General features: G+C 41.5%; 1 protein-coding gene across 1 annotated transcript in view; it reads right to left on the bottom strand.

The window, feature by feature from the left end:
* The window catches only part of PRKCH (protein kinase C eta), a gene marked incomplete at both ends in the record, with an annotated part of 198835 nt that overhangs the window by 48611 nt on the left and 135441 nt on the right, over nucleotides 1-14783 (bottom strand). Inside the window, one exon of the mRNA XM_084241421.1 lies at nucleotides 9706-9860. Coding sequence (XP_084097547.1) covers nucleotides 9706-9860 — 155 coding nt within the window. The remainder of the gene's footprint in view (nucleotides 1-9705; nucleotides 9861-14783) is intronic.

The raw sequence follows: 14783 nt of genomic DNA, 5'->3' as shown, positions 1-14783 counted from the left end.
GTTTGCCCGTGAACAAGTTATTTTACTTCTCAAGCCTCAAACTTTCTTATGTATAAGAGTAATACCATTTAAAGTGTAGAGATGTCATGACTGGTTAAAATTGAATCAGTTAAAAATTTCTCATGGAGAAGTTTATCCTTAAGGGATACAAGCTCCAAACATGTAGCTATTGTTCAGAATCAAAGTGAATGAACTTGGATCCAGTCCCGCTCTCTGCTTATGAGCACTGTCCTCAAGCCCACTGTTCTTTTTGCCAATCCTTAGCGAGTACACACAGTTCCCAAAGACTGTGCCACTGTCATTCCTTCTGCCCCAAATGGTCGCCCCCCATACTTCCCCCAGTCTTCCCACAAAAAGCTTGCTTCCTCTTATGCTCAGGTTCCTGCACTTAAATTTCTATGTGAAAGATATAACCAAAACAGAAATGCATACATTGTACAAAGATGAAAAAAGATGTAAGAATTATATAAAATATTTAAATAAAAATTAAAATAAATAAATAACTGGACACTACAGTCAAGACAACACATAAAGCTAATCATCATACCAAGGAACTATTTATAGGGAAGTGGTAACCATAGACAGAATTTTATGTTCTAGAGGTGCTCATTGCTCTTTGGTTGATATTGATTCTTAGTACTTTCAGCAGATTTAGGGGGGGGAAAAAAGAGTCAAACCATTCTCCCCAGCCTAAATGTTATTTTCCTCTCACACAGCTCTTCCTCCAACGAATTCTCCCAAATTCAATATATTTCCTTTTTATTTGTCTGATTACCTGCTAGAATTTAAGCACTCAAGGGTAGGAGTTTTGTCTGCTTTATTTCTTGAATACACCTAGAGCTTAAAAGAGTGCATGGCACACAGTAGGTTCCTCCCTACATATTTGTTAAAGGAATGAACAAATACCCCAAGCAAGGGCAGGACCTTTTTTTATTCTTTTACTCTCTGAGGGCCTGACATAAAGCTTTGCACTGAGTAGGTATTTCAAAAGCATTTGTTGAACTATACAAGTAAATCATTTCTTACAACAGGCAATGTTCATCTGATACCTAAAGGTCAACTGACTGTATATTTTTTTTTTATTGCTTAGCAAATATATCCAAGATTGTGCTTAATTACAATGAAGTAATAGTTTGCTTCATCAATTTGGTGGAGAGAAGAGCAAAAGTGGTGGTCTGATTTCATTAGCCAGTGAAATCCAGTGCCACATTTATCAATTACTCCCAAATAACCACCGCCTTTGTTGATGCAAAAGGTCGAACACTGATGAGAATCAGTATTCTGATTTAATAAATGAGGAACAGAAAAACAATTATAGTGTTCCAGGCCTGAAATTTCCTTCTACCTGAAACTGTGATGCTAATACTCTAAGGGTCTAAAAAGGTTCTTGAATATTTTCTCAAGTTGATAATCAAAAATGTGCTTCAATTCCAGAAAAGGTAAACTCAAAATGGTGTGTAACTACTTCCCCAAACATTAGAGAGACAGCTGTAATTAAAGCAAATTTCAAGTTTTACAATCAGTGCACTTGGACTTCCTAGGAATTTATGATAAACACATGCTAGCTACATTAATTACACAGTATATCAAGGTATTGCTAAAATGCAAAGAAAATGATCTGATTTGAAAGGAAAACAATCAGATTTCATGTACCCTGAAAAGACTGGTCCTTAGAGGGCTGAAATTACAAGCTAAAATTCCACTTTCTATGAAGAATTCCCTATTTCAGAGGAAGAACCTTGAAGATAATTTTTTTTAAGCTTTTTTTTTTTAAGATTTATTTATTTGTTTGTTTGTTTATTTATGCAAGCACTGGGCACAGTCAGAAACCCGGGAGGGTGAGAGAATTCACCAGAGCCAGAGCGGGGAGCAGAGCAGGCAGAAGGACCAAAGTACACTGCTGAGGGGAGCAGCGGGTGGCAGGAGAGGTCCGCGCGCCATGTAGGACCCTCCTCCGGTGGCCGGGGAGCAGCCGGGGATCGAACCGGAGCCGCGGAGGCTGTGGGCAACTTCGCAACCCAGCGCTCAACCGCTGCGCCACCGGGGAGGCCCACCTTGAGGATAATTTTAGCACAAGCCTAAGCTACAAAGAAAACCCGAATCATCCGACAGCGTGCAGCGAAGAATAATCTCTTACGTCGACATGGCAAGTTTCAAAGAGCTTTCACATTGTCGCTTCTCTGATTTGAGAGTCACCTCTACAGGGAAGCTGTGGCAACAACGCCCCCAATCGTGCAGCTGGGCAAGCAGGCTCGGGCATCAGTTCTCAGGTCCACACCCTGCCCAGCCTGGAGCAGGGCTGGGTCCAGCACTCAGATCTTCTATTCTGCCACTCACACTTACTTAAAATAAATGACCATTCCCTACTCTTTTACAGCATTATATTTAATGTTATTACATTTTTGGGACACTTACTCTAAATGATGCAGTTATCAATTTTTTTTTTCTTTAACCCCAAAGTCAAATGTAGGCAGATTTATAACAGACCCTGGCTCTCTGCCATTCTGTCTTTGGCTCACTGCTCCAATTAAGATACTCATGTTAGGTGATCTCATCGAGTTCCATGGCCTGAACTAGCTATATTCTGATGATATCCAAATATTTTGTTACAGTCCATCTCTCTTTCTTTTTAAAAAGATTTATTTTTATTTGTTTATTTGTAGAAGAACTGGGGTATAAGCCAGAGGTGCAAGGATTAGAGGATTTGCCAGAGACAGAGTGGTGAGCAAAACAGGCAGATCTACTGAAATACACTGCTGAGGGCAGCAGCTGGAAAGAGAGGGGAGGTTTGCAGTACCATGTGGGTTAGCTCCCTGGCTGGGACTCGAGCTTGTGCTGCAGTGTCTGCTGATAACTTGATAGTGCTGAGACTTTAGCCCCTGAGCCACCAGGGAGGCTCCCTACAGTCCATCTCTTTATTGGGCTTCAGACTCATATTTTCCTGCCCACTGAGCATTGCTGTTCTACTGGCATGTGTGTGAGATACCTGACATGCTGTTTCTAAATCTCAGCATCTTTTTCTTCTGCATAGATTGCTTTCTAGGTATAGTCTCTCTCCCAGCTAATGGGACCATCATCCATTTAACCTTCTAACCAGATACCTGGGCAACTCTCTAGGTCCACTCAGTCAGTAGGTGCTGTCCGTTCCACTTGCCACTATCTCTGGATAAACATATCCCTTTCTCCTTAGCATCACTATCGTAGTTCAGGTCCTTATTACCTTCTTACCAAGAACACTGCAACAGCCGCAGATTGAACCTCCCCCTGCCAGCCACATGCCCACACATTCCTCCCCCAAATAAATATAAAATATAAATCCACTCACATCATGCAACATGATGACAATTCTTTGAAGATTTACCTTTATTTGGTACATAATGCCCATAGTCCCTGGCATGGAGTTTTATGTTTGACACCATGAATTTCCTATCAAATAACTATTCTCCCCCTTTTTTCCTTAGGAAGAGAACCCTGGGCCTACCCTGGTGGTGCAGCAGTTGAGCACTGGGCTGCGAAGCTGCCCACAGCCTCTGCAGTGCCGGTTCGATCCCCGGCTGCCAGCGAGGGTCCCACATGGCGCGCAGACCTCTCCTGCGCCCGCTGCTCCCCTCAGCAGTGTACTTTGGTCCTTCTGCCTGTTCTGCTCCCCACTCTGGCTCTGGTGAATTCTCTCGACCTCCCGCGCTTCTGACTGTACCCAGTGCTTGTATAAATAAATAAATCTTTAAAAAAAAAAAAAAAGAGAGAGAGCCCTGATCTTCAGCTGAACCATTCCCTGGTAATAATTTCCTAGCCTCCACTGCACTTAGGTGCAGCCATGTAACCAAACTGTAGCTAATTTCACAGTAGTTATTGTGTGGAATTTCAGGAGTCTCCTTAAAGGGAGCTGACTACTGGGAGGTGTTCCCTTTCCCCTTCTTATTGCCTGGAACTGGAATACAGAGATGACCCCTGGAGCTGCAGCAACCATCTTAAGACTATGAGGTGACTTTAAAGATGACAAAACAGAAAATCTGGGTTCAGATGACTGTATGGAGCTTTTATAGCAGAGCTGGATTGCCTAGCTCAGGACAGTTTACAGAACAGAATTCATTTCTATATGGCTTAAGTCACCATCATTTTACAGTTCTTATGACAGGTAATAGTATCAAACTAAGTGATACAGAATTCAAAAAGCTCAAGAATGCTAAGTCTTTCATAGCTTCATTTCTGCCAAATTTTCTAGTTCTATTTCCACCATATTTTCAAACTTACATTCTAGTACTACCAAAGTTTTTGTAGTTTTATGCTCTATCCACCCACATATTCACCATGAACTTTCATATTTCTCAGCTTTTGTTCAAACTTGCCCCTTACCTAAATACCCTTCTTCTTTTCATTGTTTTTTTTAAAGATTTACTTATTTATATAAGAACTGGGGTATAAGCCAGATGTGCAGGAGGGTGAGAGGATTCACCAGAGACAGTGCGGGGAACAGACCAGGCAGACTGATGGAAATACAACTGCTGAGGGGAGCAGCAGGAGAGACAGGAGAGTCTGCTGTGCCATGTGGGACTCTCGCTGGCTGGCCAGGATCAAACCTGTGTTGCATAGGCTGCAGACAGTTTTGCAGTGCAGCACTCAACCGCCTGCACCACCAGGGAAGCCCCCTCCTTATTTTCATTCAGCTTTAAACTTTCCACACTCAGCTCAGGTGTCACCTCCTCCAGGAAGTCTGCCTTAACCTATATCTCAGGCTAAGTGGCTATTCTCCATGTTCCATGCCAGCTACGAGAAGACAAGTTTCTTAGATTCTAACTGCACTGTCAAGTTAAAAGTTTTTGAACTTTCCACACCACTCCAATATTGGGCATCTTCATTGGCTGTCCTTTCTGTCGTGAAAGCCCTCTTCACTAGTTAACTCAGTTTAAGAGTCACTTCCTTAGGGAAATCTTCTGCCTTTCCCTGATGAGACTGAATCACTGTGTTAGAGATTCTCATTCACTGTGTCATATTCCTCTTTTACCTCACATTGGTCACAGCTGTGAGCTTCCATGAGCATGATCATTTGATTGATGTCTTCTCCTTTACAAGGGGACATCTTGTTTTTGTTCATTCCTGTACCATATTCTTGGCAGAGAGTAGATGCTCAATAAACATCTGTTCAATATCTCCGAGGGCTATGCCAGGGAGGAGAAAGTGGCCAACTAGTTTCATCTGGGGGAAAGTCAAGCTATTCTAGTGAGTTAGAAATGCCTGAGCTCTCAATCATGTCCCTGAAAAAATCATCTTAGGTATCTGGGATGGGGACCACTTTTCAGTGACAGTAGACAAGCAAACACTAAAGTCAGCCATCATTTGGCAAAACGATCTATGTCAGGCTGAGAAGAGGAGAGTGAGGAAAAAGACTAATAGGTTCCGATTTTCAGTAGAAATCCTGATTAAGTACTCACAATTGAAATCTTATGTGAATGTTACTAACACCGAGAATCCCTAGCACATCCTGAAGAAACCAAAATTATATAAAAATAACAAATTACAACTTCAAGTTGTCTTTGCAGCAACAGATTAAAGCAGGTAGAATGATGATGGCAAAGTGAAACAGCTCCTAAATTTGACTTTCACCTTTACCTAACAAGAAGGTTTTTATCACAAATGACCAGAATAAATATAAATAAGGAATCATATTCCAATATAAGTGAGGTAACGAGTCCAAAGTTCCAGGCTCAAATGCAAGACATTTGGGGACTCTGAAAGTCTGCTGTAATATAAGAAATACTTCTAAATAAGAAAGATCTCAGATGACAATCAGACAATTTTCAGACGGGGAAGAGTAGACATTAGAGAGTAATAATTCAAGCATGTGCTCATCATCACTGACACAACAGACAAATTGAATTGGGACCAGGTGACTTGTGGATTCTTGGACACAGCAGCAATGCTCACAGAGATGGCCTCCCCAAGGGCTTCCCAAGCAAAGCACTGCTCAGATAACTGGTATCTGCAGTCAACAAGGCACCTGATGGTACCTTATAAAACTCTTCAGAAGCAAGAGTCAGTGATATAGAGATAGGTATATTCAAATAGATTGACAGCTGTGTTGAGAGACAATTTCATTTTGGAGGGAGATTACTACTCTTCCCAAATTCTAAACTTAAAAAAGTTTAAATAAATTTAGATTTTTCTCTCAATTTGATGAGAAATCAGAGGTGATTTTTAAAACAGTTAATGTACTACATAAGGGTATGAAAACTATAGACAATATCTGAGGTCTGGTTGTCAGCTTCTGTGGACTGTGAAAAATAGGAGAGCAAAACACCACAGTCCACACTTGGAACTTCAGCAGAAATGACTGATTATCACGCACCCAAAGACTCAGCAGGCCAAGACCTGCATATGGCACAAAGCAGTCAGATGCATGAGTTGGAAAGTCAGTGCTGAAATGGGTGGTGTGTTCAAGTGTGACATGGTAAGAAGAAGCAACATTTCAACTGTGCTCTTCTATAAATCATTCTGCTTCAACGTATTTTAGATACAGACCAAGCTTTGTCAAAAAGAGTAAATCCAATGTTTGCTAGCTTGCTTTAGGAGTTTGGGGTTGAAATGTCCATGATAGCTAAATTCTCTCTAGTACAGCTTATGGAACATGAAGAAGAAGCTGGCTGGCAGGTAAATGGGATGCATGCCCTTTTGTTTCCTCAACTTTTCTGTGGCACTTGACTCTGGAGAAAAGTCAATGCCAGTATAAATTATTCATGAGTACTATGGGGCTTCCCATCAGCCAACAAGCCCAGGACAAATGAATGAATACTCTTTTTTTTCCCTCAGCAAAGCAACTCATTGACAGCTTACTTCCCAGCCCTTGGTCTCTGGACCATGGCAGGCTCCAGACCTTCCAACCAAAGGCAAAGAGGCAGAGCCTTCCTTGCTGTATCTCCTAGAAACTGGGCTTCTGATTTGCCAAGAAATGCAAGTGAATATATCTGAGAACTAGGATCAGACATATGCAGAAAAGCTGATAACTGTAATTGGCCCCTCTCTTCTCACACACAGCATAATAGGCTACGGGAGAGAGGAGACTTGTGTCAGAGGAGGCCTAATACTCTGCCTTCCTACATCCTACTGGACAATGACCTGCAAATGGTTCCATCTTTATAACTTGCTGAAAAGTAAGCACCTGGAAAACTAACAAACAGACAACAACTTTGTCTGGATAGATCAGAGGCATCACCTGGGAGATAATTTAGCTGAGAGAAGGCCATTCCAGGATGTGTATGATAAATGAAGCTGCTGAAACTCCCAACTTCCTCACTATGCTCTCTGGATCAAATTCACACCCTTCTTGACCCAAATGTGCCCTTTACTGTACACGAATTCCAAGGACTTGGCTTTCAAAGGCTTATCTTTAAGACTTGCTTTCAGGCCAGAACCCTGAATGGAATTAAATTATCCTGTGAAATAAATCCACAGGATAAAAATAGCATTTTAATCTACCCTAATTAAATGTGTTCCTTTCAAATTCAACCTTATCAGTTAGAGCTGGCACATAGGATTCAAGCTGAAGAACAAATTAAAATAATTCTCAGAAATGAATCATGGACACCAAGAATTGAAATAAAACTTCTTAAGATATGGGCAGACAGTGGTTCATTAGCAATGACACCATGTTCCAGCACCCACATTTCAAGACAAAGGTTACATGTGTATGGGAAGATGGTCATATCCCACACAGGCAAGTGTGGTGAAAACCAGTTTGAATTTTGGCTTCCCGATAGTTAGCAGACTGGTTATAAAGTCTTTCTAAGACTCAGTCATTCATCTAAATACTGCAGATCCTTGACGAATGCCTTTCTGTTCAAGTTGTTTTGCTATAATGTTGATGAGGGGAAAAAAAATCCCGTGACACTGAATGATGTTATTTGAGGACCTAGATTCATTATATACAATTTGAAAGTCACATTTTTTTTAAAGAACCTATTGATATTGATGATGTTAGGTGAGGATTTTCTGTGCTATGAATACCATGATTGTTATAGAATAATATTGTTAGGAAGGTAAAGGGAGCAGTGGAGGTAAAGGGCTGGGCTGGTACTGATGCTCAGTTTTGCTCTTGCTGCCATCATGTTTTGATTTGCAGCACAAGTGTCCATCAAGCAGGGACATCATTCTATGAAATGCAATGAATTAAATAGGGGTAAGACTCTCTCTGGGGTAAATACAGCAGAGATGGATGGGAAAACAGTGGAGGGGAACAAAAGCAGGAGCTCAGGGCTCAGAGTCTCTAACACCACCACCAGGAAGGACCCTGGCCTCCTTCCTCTATGAGAGATTGTGTCACAAAGCGCTTCTAGTCAAGCACTGGACAGAAAGCTAAGACAGGAAAACTGTGCAGTAGGGCCACGAGAATATCAGAGAGCCTGGTTAAAAAAGCTCACATCACAGGCATCTAGGGCACCTGGTGGCAGGTTTGAGAATTCAGAATGAAGAGAGACAATTCTTGGTTACCTTCAGGCCAAAGAGTGCAGCTGCTGGTGGTCCCAGTTCCCAGCCCTGTACTCCCCTTCTCGACCTCACAGCTGTGTTCCTATCAAATGGGTTATATCTGGTTGAGGTTTTAGGGCTCTGAGCTGAGAATGAACTAGAAGGCATTTCTGTATCATGCCTGGCAAACCTCCTGTGCCTCCCCAACCTTCCCCGTGTCTGTGACCAACCCTGTGCATTCCTTACTTCTCGTGTTCTCGTTGCCCACTTCCTATTTTGACTCCCAAGATAATTAAGAATATGCACTTTTTCAAGTTCTCTTACATTTTAGTAATGATGTCAATTGTGACATAAGCTCACAAAAGGAACAGTATTTAGCAAGGTTAGTCAACAGTATATTTCCACCAGGAAATTCCTTACTTCAACATTTACGTTCCCATTATGGAAGAGAATTGAATTTTTTTCCTCAAAGGAAAGCAACAATTGCATCTCTGGAAAAAGAAAGAATATTTGTGGCAACGAAGTTATAACATGACTTAAAGAGTAGGAGGACATTGACAACAAGGGAAAAAGGAAATTTTAAGAATGAAAACTGCCTAGTACTCACACTTACATTTCCCAGTTCACCCCCTGCTCTCTGACTAAGATCCTGGCTGAGAGTCCTGGAGCTCTGGGTTCTAGCAATTTCAACCAGTAGAAAGGTCTGTTATGATCAGGAGATTGAGTGTATTGAGATGGAACCAAACAGTATTTGGGAGGGGACTGAAATAATAAATATCATTAGCTCATCAACAGTTCAACTCTTCACTTCCCTCTGGTAAACTGCAGCCCCTTGTGACTGAGTGTTATTAATGGCATCTTTGGGCAAGAATTATCCATACTCTTCAGTCTTGGTAGGAACATTAAACATGGAAGGGATCGCTTTAAATGTCACAGCAGGAAAAGAGAGCAATGATGTATTCAGTGCCTTCCAGGGTTTGGCTGAAACAGGCCCTTAGTAACTCTGGCTGATGGAGTTCATGAATAGCCTCTTCTGAACTTCTCAAGAACACACAAGGGCAAGTAACAGTTTGCAGGCAACGTTAATCCCTGTTATTCATTTATGTTAGTGGACTCAGGTCTTTGTGAATTTAATTCTAAAACTATTTCAAGTGACCATCATGAGCGACTGAAGGAGGCACTAAGTCAGGCACTAAATGAACAGGGGATGGATTATGAGAGTAGTTTCCGGTAACCAAAACTCACCTATAGATTATTCCTTTCTCGTGGAGGAACATGAGTGCTGAGATGATTTCTGCTGCATAGAAACGGGCTCGTGCTTCATCAAAACGACGAGACTTCTGAATGTGAAACATCAAGTCACCCCCATTCACAAACTCCATAACGAAAAACAGCCGATCCTGGATACAAACACAAGAGAGGATCCATTGTGATGTAGCAATTGGCAAAGTTCAGTCAGTGTCTTATATCACCTTGGCTGTGGCATGGGAAGAAGGGATTGTCAAGTGTCAAGAGGTTGACAATGAGACATCCCGACAGCAGATCTAGGCAAGGTAGGATGGGCCTGGGAATTAGATCCCTGGGATACAGAAGGGGAACAATATCTGGATCTCTCTTTAGGTAATCCCACACAGCCTTGAATGTCTACATGAGAAGTTTTTGGTTCTAGTTCTAGCTCTGTGATGAAAACACCATGTAACCTTGAACTTAACACTTTTTTGATGTTCAACATTAGAAAAGTGAGAACCATGATATTATCCTTCCCCAAACCTCAGGCCTTTATAAACTGGAGGAGAGCAACTTAATTCCAAAGGTAGATGCTTTTGTCTGGAACACGCAGGGCTAACCATAGAATATGGGACATCTGATATGTGCGTTAGTCCTCACACCTGGCAGAGAGCAATCTCAGAAAAAGGAAAACACTTTAATCAGCCAAACAGAAGTATAATGACAGCCAGAGTATTTGAGACATTAGAAATTCCACCTGCAGAATATTCTTGAGTCAGGAGTGGGAATGTAAAAAGGCAAGTGAGTTGCCATCTCTACCTGAAGGACCTCACCACACAGCATGTGAAATGAACTCTTGAAGTTGCCCATGCTCTGTATTGAGTGCTGTGCAAGTGATGTGAATAAGAGCTGTGCAAATTGAAACTACCGAATGAAAGAAATATATAAATCTCAATTAAAAACTGATTTAGGCCTTTCCCATAATGGCCTAAATATCTAAAAAATATATAAAACTCATACAACTTAACAACAAAAAAATCATGGCACCTAACCAAAAGATGGACAGAGGGTTTAATTAAACACTTATTGGAAGAAGTGATAGAAATAGTTAACATGAAAAAAATGTTCAACTTCTCATATATGAGAAATGCACATCAAAATCACAAAAATACATCACTCACATTTTTAAGAATAACATATCAAAAAAGCTGTAGCAACATATGTTGGTGAGGGTGCGGTGAAAAGGGAACTCTCATTCACTGTTGGTGGGGACATAAATTGGTGCAGCCTCTCAGGAAAATGGTATGGAGATTCCTCAGAAATCTAAAAATAGAAATACCATATGACCCAGCAATACCTCTCCTAGGTACTTATCCAAGGAATATGTAAACACTGATTCAAAAAGATTTATGCCCCTCCATGCTCACAGCAGTATTCACAATAGCTAAGACATGGAAACAACCTAGCTGTCCATGGGCAGGTGAGTACAGAAAGAAGTGGTGGGATAGTGCTCACCCATTAACAACAGATGAAACCTTGCCTTTTGTGACAACATAAATAAATGGAATTGTAGTTGAGTATGCTAAGAGAAATATGTCAGAAAGTGAAAGACAATTACTAGATGGTTTCTTTCACATGTGGAATAAAAACCACCAAAGCAAATGAACTAACAAATCACAACAAAAAGAACTCATAGATTCTAAGATAGATGTAGTGGCTACCAGAGGGGGTAGAAAAAGAGAGGGGATGGGCAGGATAGAGGGCACCAACCCAATAGGGGGAAGGGCACTAGAATGTTGGTGGCAGGTTAGACTTACATAGACAGAGACGTGAAGATATACCCAAAACGCATATAGGTGTGTGAATCAGTACAATTTATTTTTTTTTAAAAGGTGATGCTTTTAAGATTGACAGTATAAGCTGCAGTAAAAAAATGCAATTGATTTCCTTACTCCCTCCCCTGAAAATTCACTAAGTCCTTGTTTAGCCAGGTGCTGAATTAAGTGCGGGGAATCTAATAGAAAGCAAAACAGGCATAAGCAGGCCATGGAGAGTCTGAAGTAGGAGACACACAGTATTTTATGAAAAATCATTAACAAGAAAATTTACAAATTCTGTTAAATCCTGTGAAGGGAAGTAAAGAAAGCAATGACAACTGGTTACCTGCTTGGGCTCAGAGGTGGTCTCTCTGAACAAGTACTTGCAGGACTTTTGGAGGGTAGGAGGCTGGGAGGCCATCTTGTAAGGAGGTGGTGTTTTACAAAAGATGTGCACATGCAGAACCCCTTTATTTGTGGTTTTCAGTGCCACCAGCTTTGCTCCAAGGGTTACCATAAGTTTATGGCTCAATAATGAACAGAGCTCATGTGTGTTCTCATGTACTTCCCAATTCATCACAGGGTTAATCAGACCCATTCTCTCAGAATACAATATAAATGATGAACTCCCATTCCTGAATTTAAGTAAGGCTTTAATTAGAAGGGGGGTAAAATTCCCTCTATCTGTGAAATGTCTCTCTCTGCGAATGAGAAACAAGAATCACGTGAACAAGGAATGGCAAGATTTACATATACAGAATCAAACAAGCAGCACACAGCTCTTTTGGTTGGACAATATAATCCAACAGAGAATGGAACACAGGAAGTCATGTGAGGGCCTTTGTGTGTGATGGTGGAACAAGCTTGGGGAGCAGCAGTGAGTTCTTCCAAGTGGGAAGAACTCAGGTGACAAACAGGTAAGCAGTGGGGGGTTGAGGGGAGAGGGCTGTATGTGACAGATACACATCTACAAGCTGCATATGTCTGCACAGGAGTTGTGTGCCAATGCTGTGTTCATTGGGGGGTGGGGGCTGGACATGGATGGGAAGCAAAGAAGACTCAGACAGTAAAGTCACCCCAAGCCATCCTTTGCAAGTAGGTCAGCCTTAATATGTTTTTGTTAACTGACCTGTTCACATCATAGATGTGACTGGCAGTTACACCAATCCCAAAAGCTTTAAATACCTGATTACTGGAACTAGGTCAGTAAGTAAGTGGCTATTCCTCAGGCCTTTGGAAGCAAGTTTACCTGGAAAGAGTTTCTAAGGCCGTAGGCATTAAAAAGATGAGGGTGTTTTTAGGGAAATTTCTTCCATTTCAAATCCCCCTATTCACCCCATTATTCTCATATCTAAAATCTGAAAAGACAAACCCTGGATTAAATTCCAGATCTGGAGGGGCAGAAAATAAAACCTTCTAGTCTCCCTCTTTCTCCTCTTTCTGGGCCCCACCCCCAGGCCTGAAAGCTGACTCTAAGATAATGGAGGGGGTGGGGAGCAGTGCTCCTGTGATGCACAGCCAGGAAGTCATAAGGTTTATGACTCTCAAAACAAGGTTTCTTTTCATTCAGAGCTCATTTCCAACCTCCTATATGGTCACACGTAGCACAGAGGGTACAACTCCTGAAGCAAAAGAATGGGTAACGAGGACTATAATAATGTCAAAAGGTGGAAATATTAAAAAGCATGTTTATCCACTAGCAAAATATTTTTGCTATGGGAAGACCTTCTGTTTACATTTACTTCTGTTCAACCTATTTTAAAGCATCTGTTGCAAAGGCAGTTAAATTTTTTTTAAAGATTTATTTATTTATGTATACAAGAGCTGGGGTACAGGCCAGAGATGGGGGGGGGTGAGAGAATTCACCAGAGACAGAGTGGGAAGCAGAACAGGCGGATTGACTGAGATACACTGCTGAGGGCGAGTCAAGAGAGGTGTGCTGCACCATGTGGGTTGCTCCCTGGCTGGCTGGGGAATCGAACTCATGCTGCAGAGGCTACAGAGGTTGCGGACAGCTTCATAGGTTATGTCTTAACACCTGCGCCACCATGGAGGCCCAAGGCAGTTAAAATTTGGCAGCAATTTCTCTAAGATTTCTTTTGCAAAGGGGGAGATATATGACAAAAATCTCTAGCTTTTAGCAAAGATGACCCACTCATCATTAGGTAGCAGAGGGAAGAGGAGTGAGAAATCATCAGCAGCAATAAACTATCATTAAGCATGAGTGCAGGTGAGGCTTCTAGAAAGATTGCAATCAACAGTTTCTGCTGGTGGCTGTGACAGTAAACAAGTTTTCAGTGAAAAAAAAGATTATAAATGTGTATTTATGTATATTACATATCTGGGTATTTGCAGAATATGAAAACACCAAAGAGATATCTGCACGCATGTGCATGTGCATGAACACACACACACACCCTGCTGTGGTTCAATGCAGTATTTGTTACAACAGCCAAGATCTGGAAACAACTTGTGTCCACTGGTGAATGTATATGTACAAAATGGAATACTACTCAACTACAAAAAAAAAATATAAGAAATCTTGTCATTTGTAACACCACCGATAGACCTAGAGGGGATTATGCTGAGTAAAATAGACAAAGACAAAGACAATTACTGGATGGTTTCACTCTTATGTAGAAGATAAACAAGACAAACGTACAACACAAACAAACCCTTAGATTCTGACAACAGAATGGAGGTTACCAGAAAGGGGGATGTGTCGGGGCAAGGAGAGGATAAAACAGGTAAAGGGTCAATTGCATGGTGGTGGATGGAAACTAGACTTTGGGTCTAGTACGTAGCATGTGCAGATGCTGAGGTACAAAGCTATACACCTGACACTTTAAAAAAAGAGAGATCATAAGCATGAATATGCACAATGATGTCCATTATCGCCAGAGATGCAGATGTGCTCGGAAAGGACACACAGACTCCCTGTAGAGTGGCAAGTCATTTTTTGGTTGCAGATACTGGGGTGACACTGAGCCCTCCTTTATCCTTTTAGGTATGTCTAAAAGTCTCTACAGTGAAAGGAGATACTACTATTATATTTGGAAACAAACCAATCACACGTTTCCCCCCTATTTTTCAAATTTTCATCTAAAAGATGGGACACTGGTACAGTGCGGGTTTGAGGCCATAGTAGACAGCATGTATTTAGTGGGGTGGGTGAGGAGGCAGCCACAGACAGAGGCACCTTCACGTCCTTTGCTGCCCACTAGTAAGTAACCACCTGCTTCTTTAAATGTCTTTCTGATGCTTCAAGGAACCAGGCCA

This window comes from Talpa europaea, assembly GCF_964194135.1.
Source record: "Talpa europaea genome assembly, chromosome: 8".
Classification (NCBI taxonomy): Eukaryota; Metazoa; Chordata; class Mammalia; order Eulipotyphla; family Talpidae; genus Talpa; species Talpa europaea.
The sequence above is the reverse complement of the archived record's forward strand: the minus strand, read 5'-3'. Positions and strand labels throughout refer to the sequence as shown.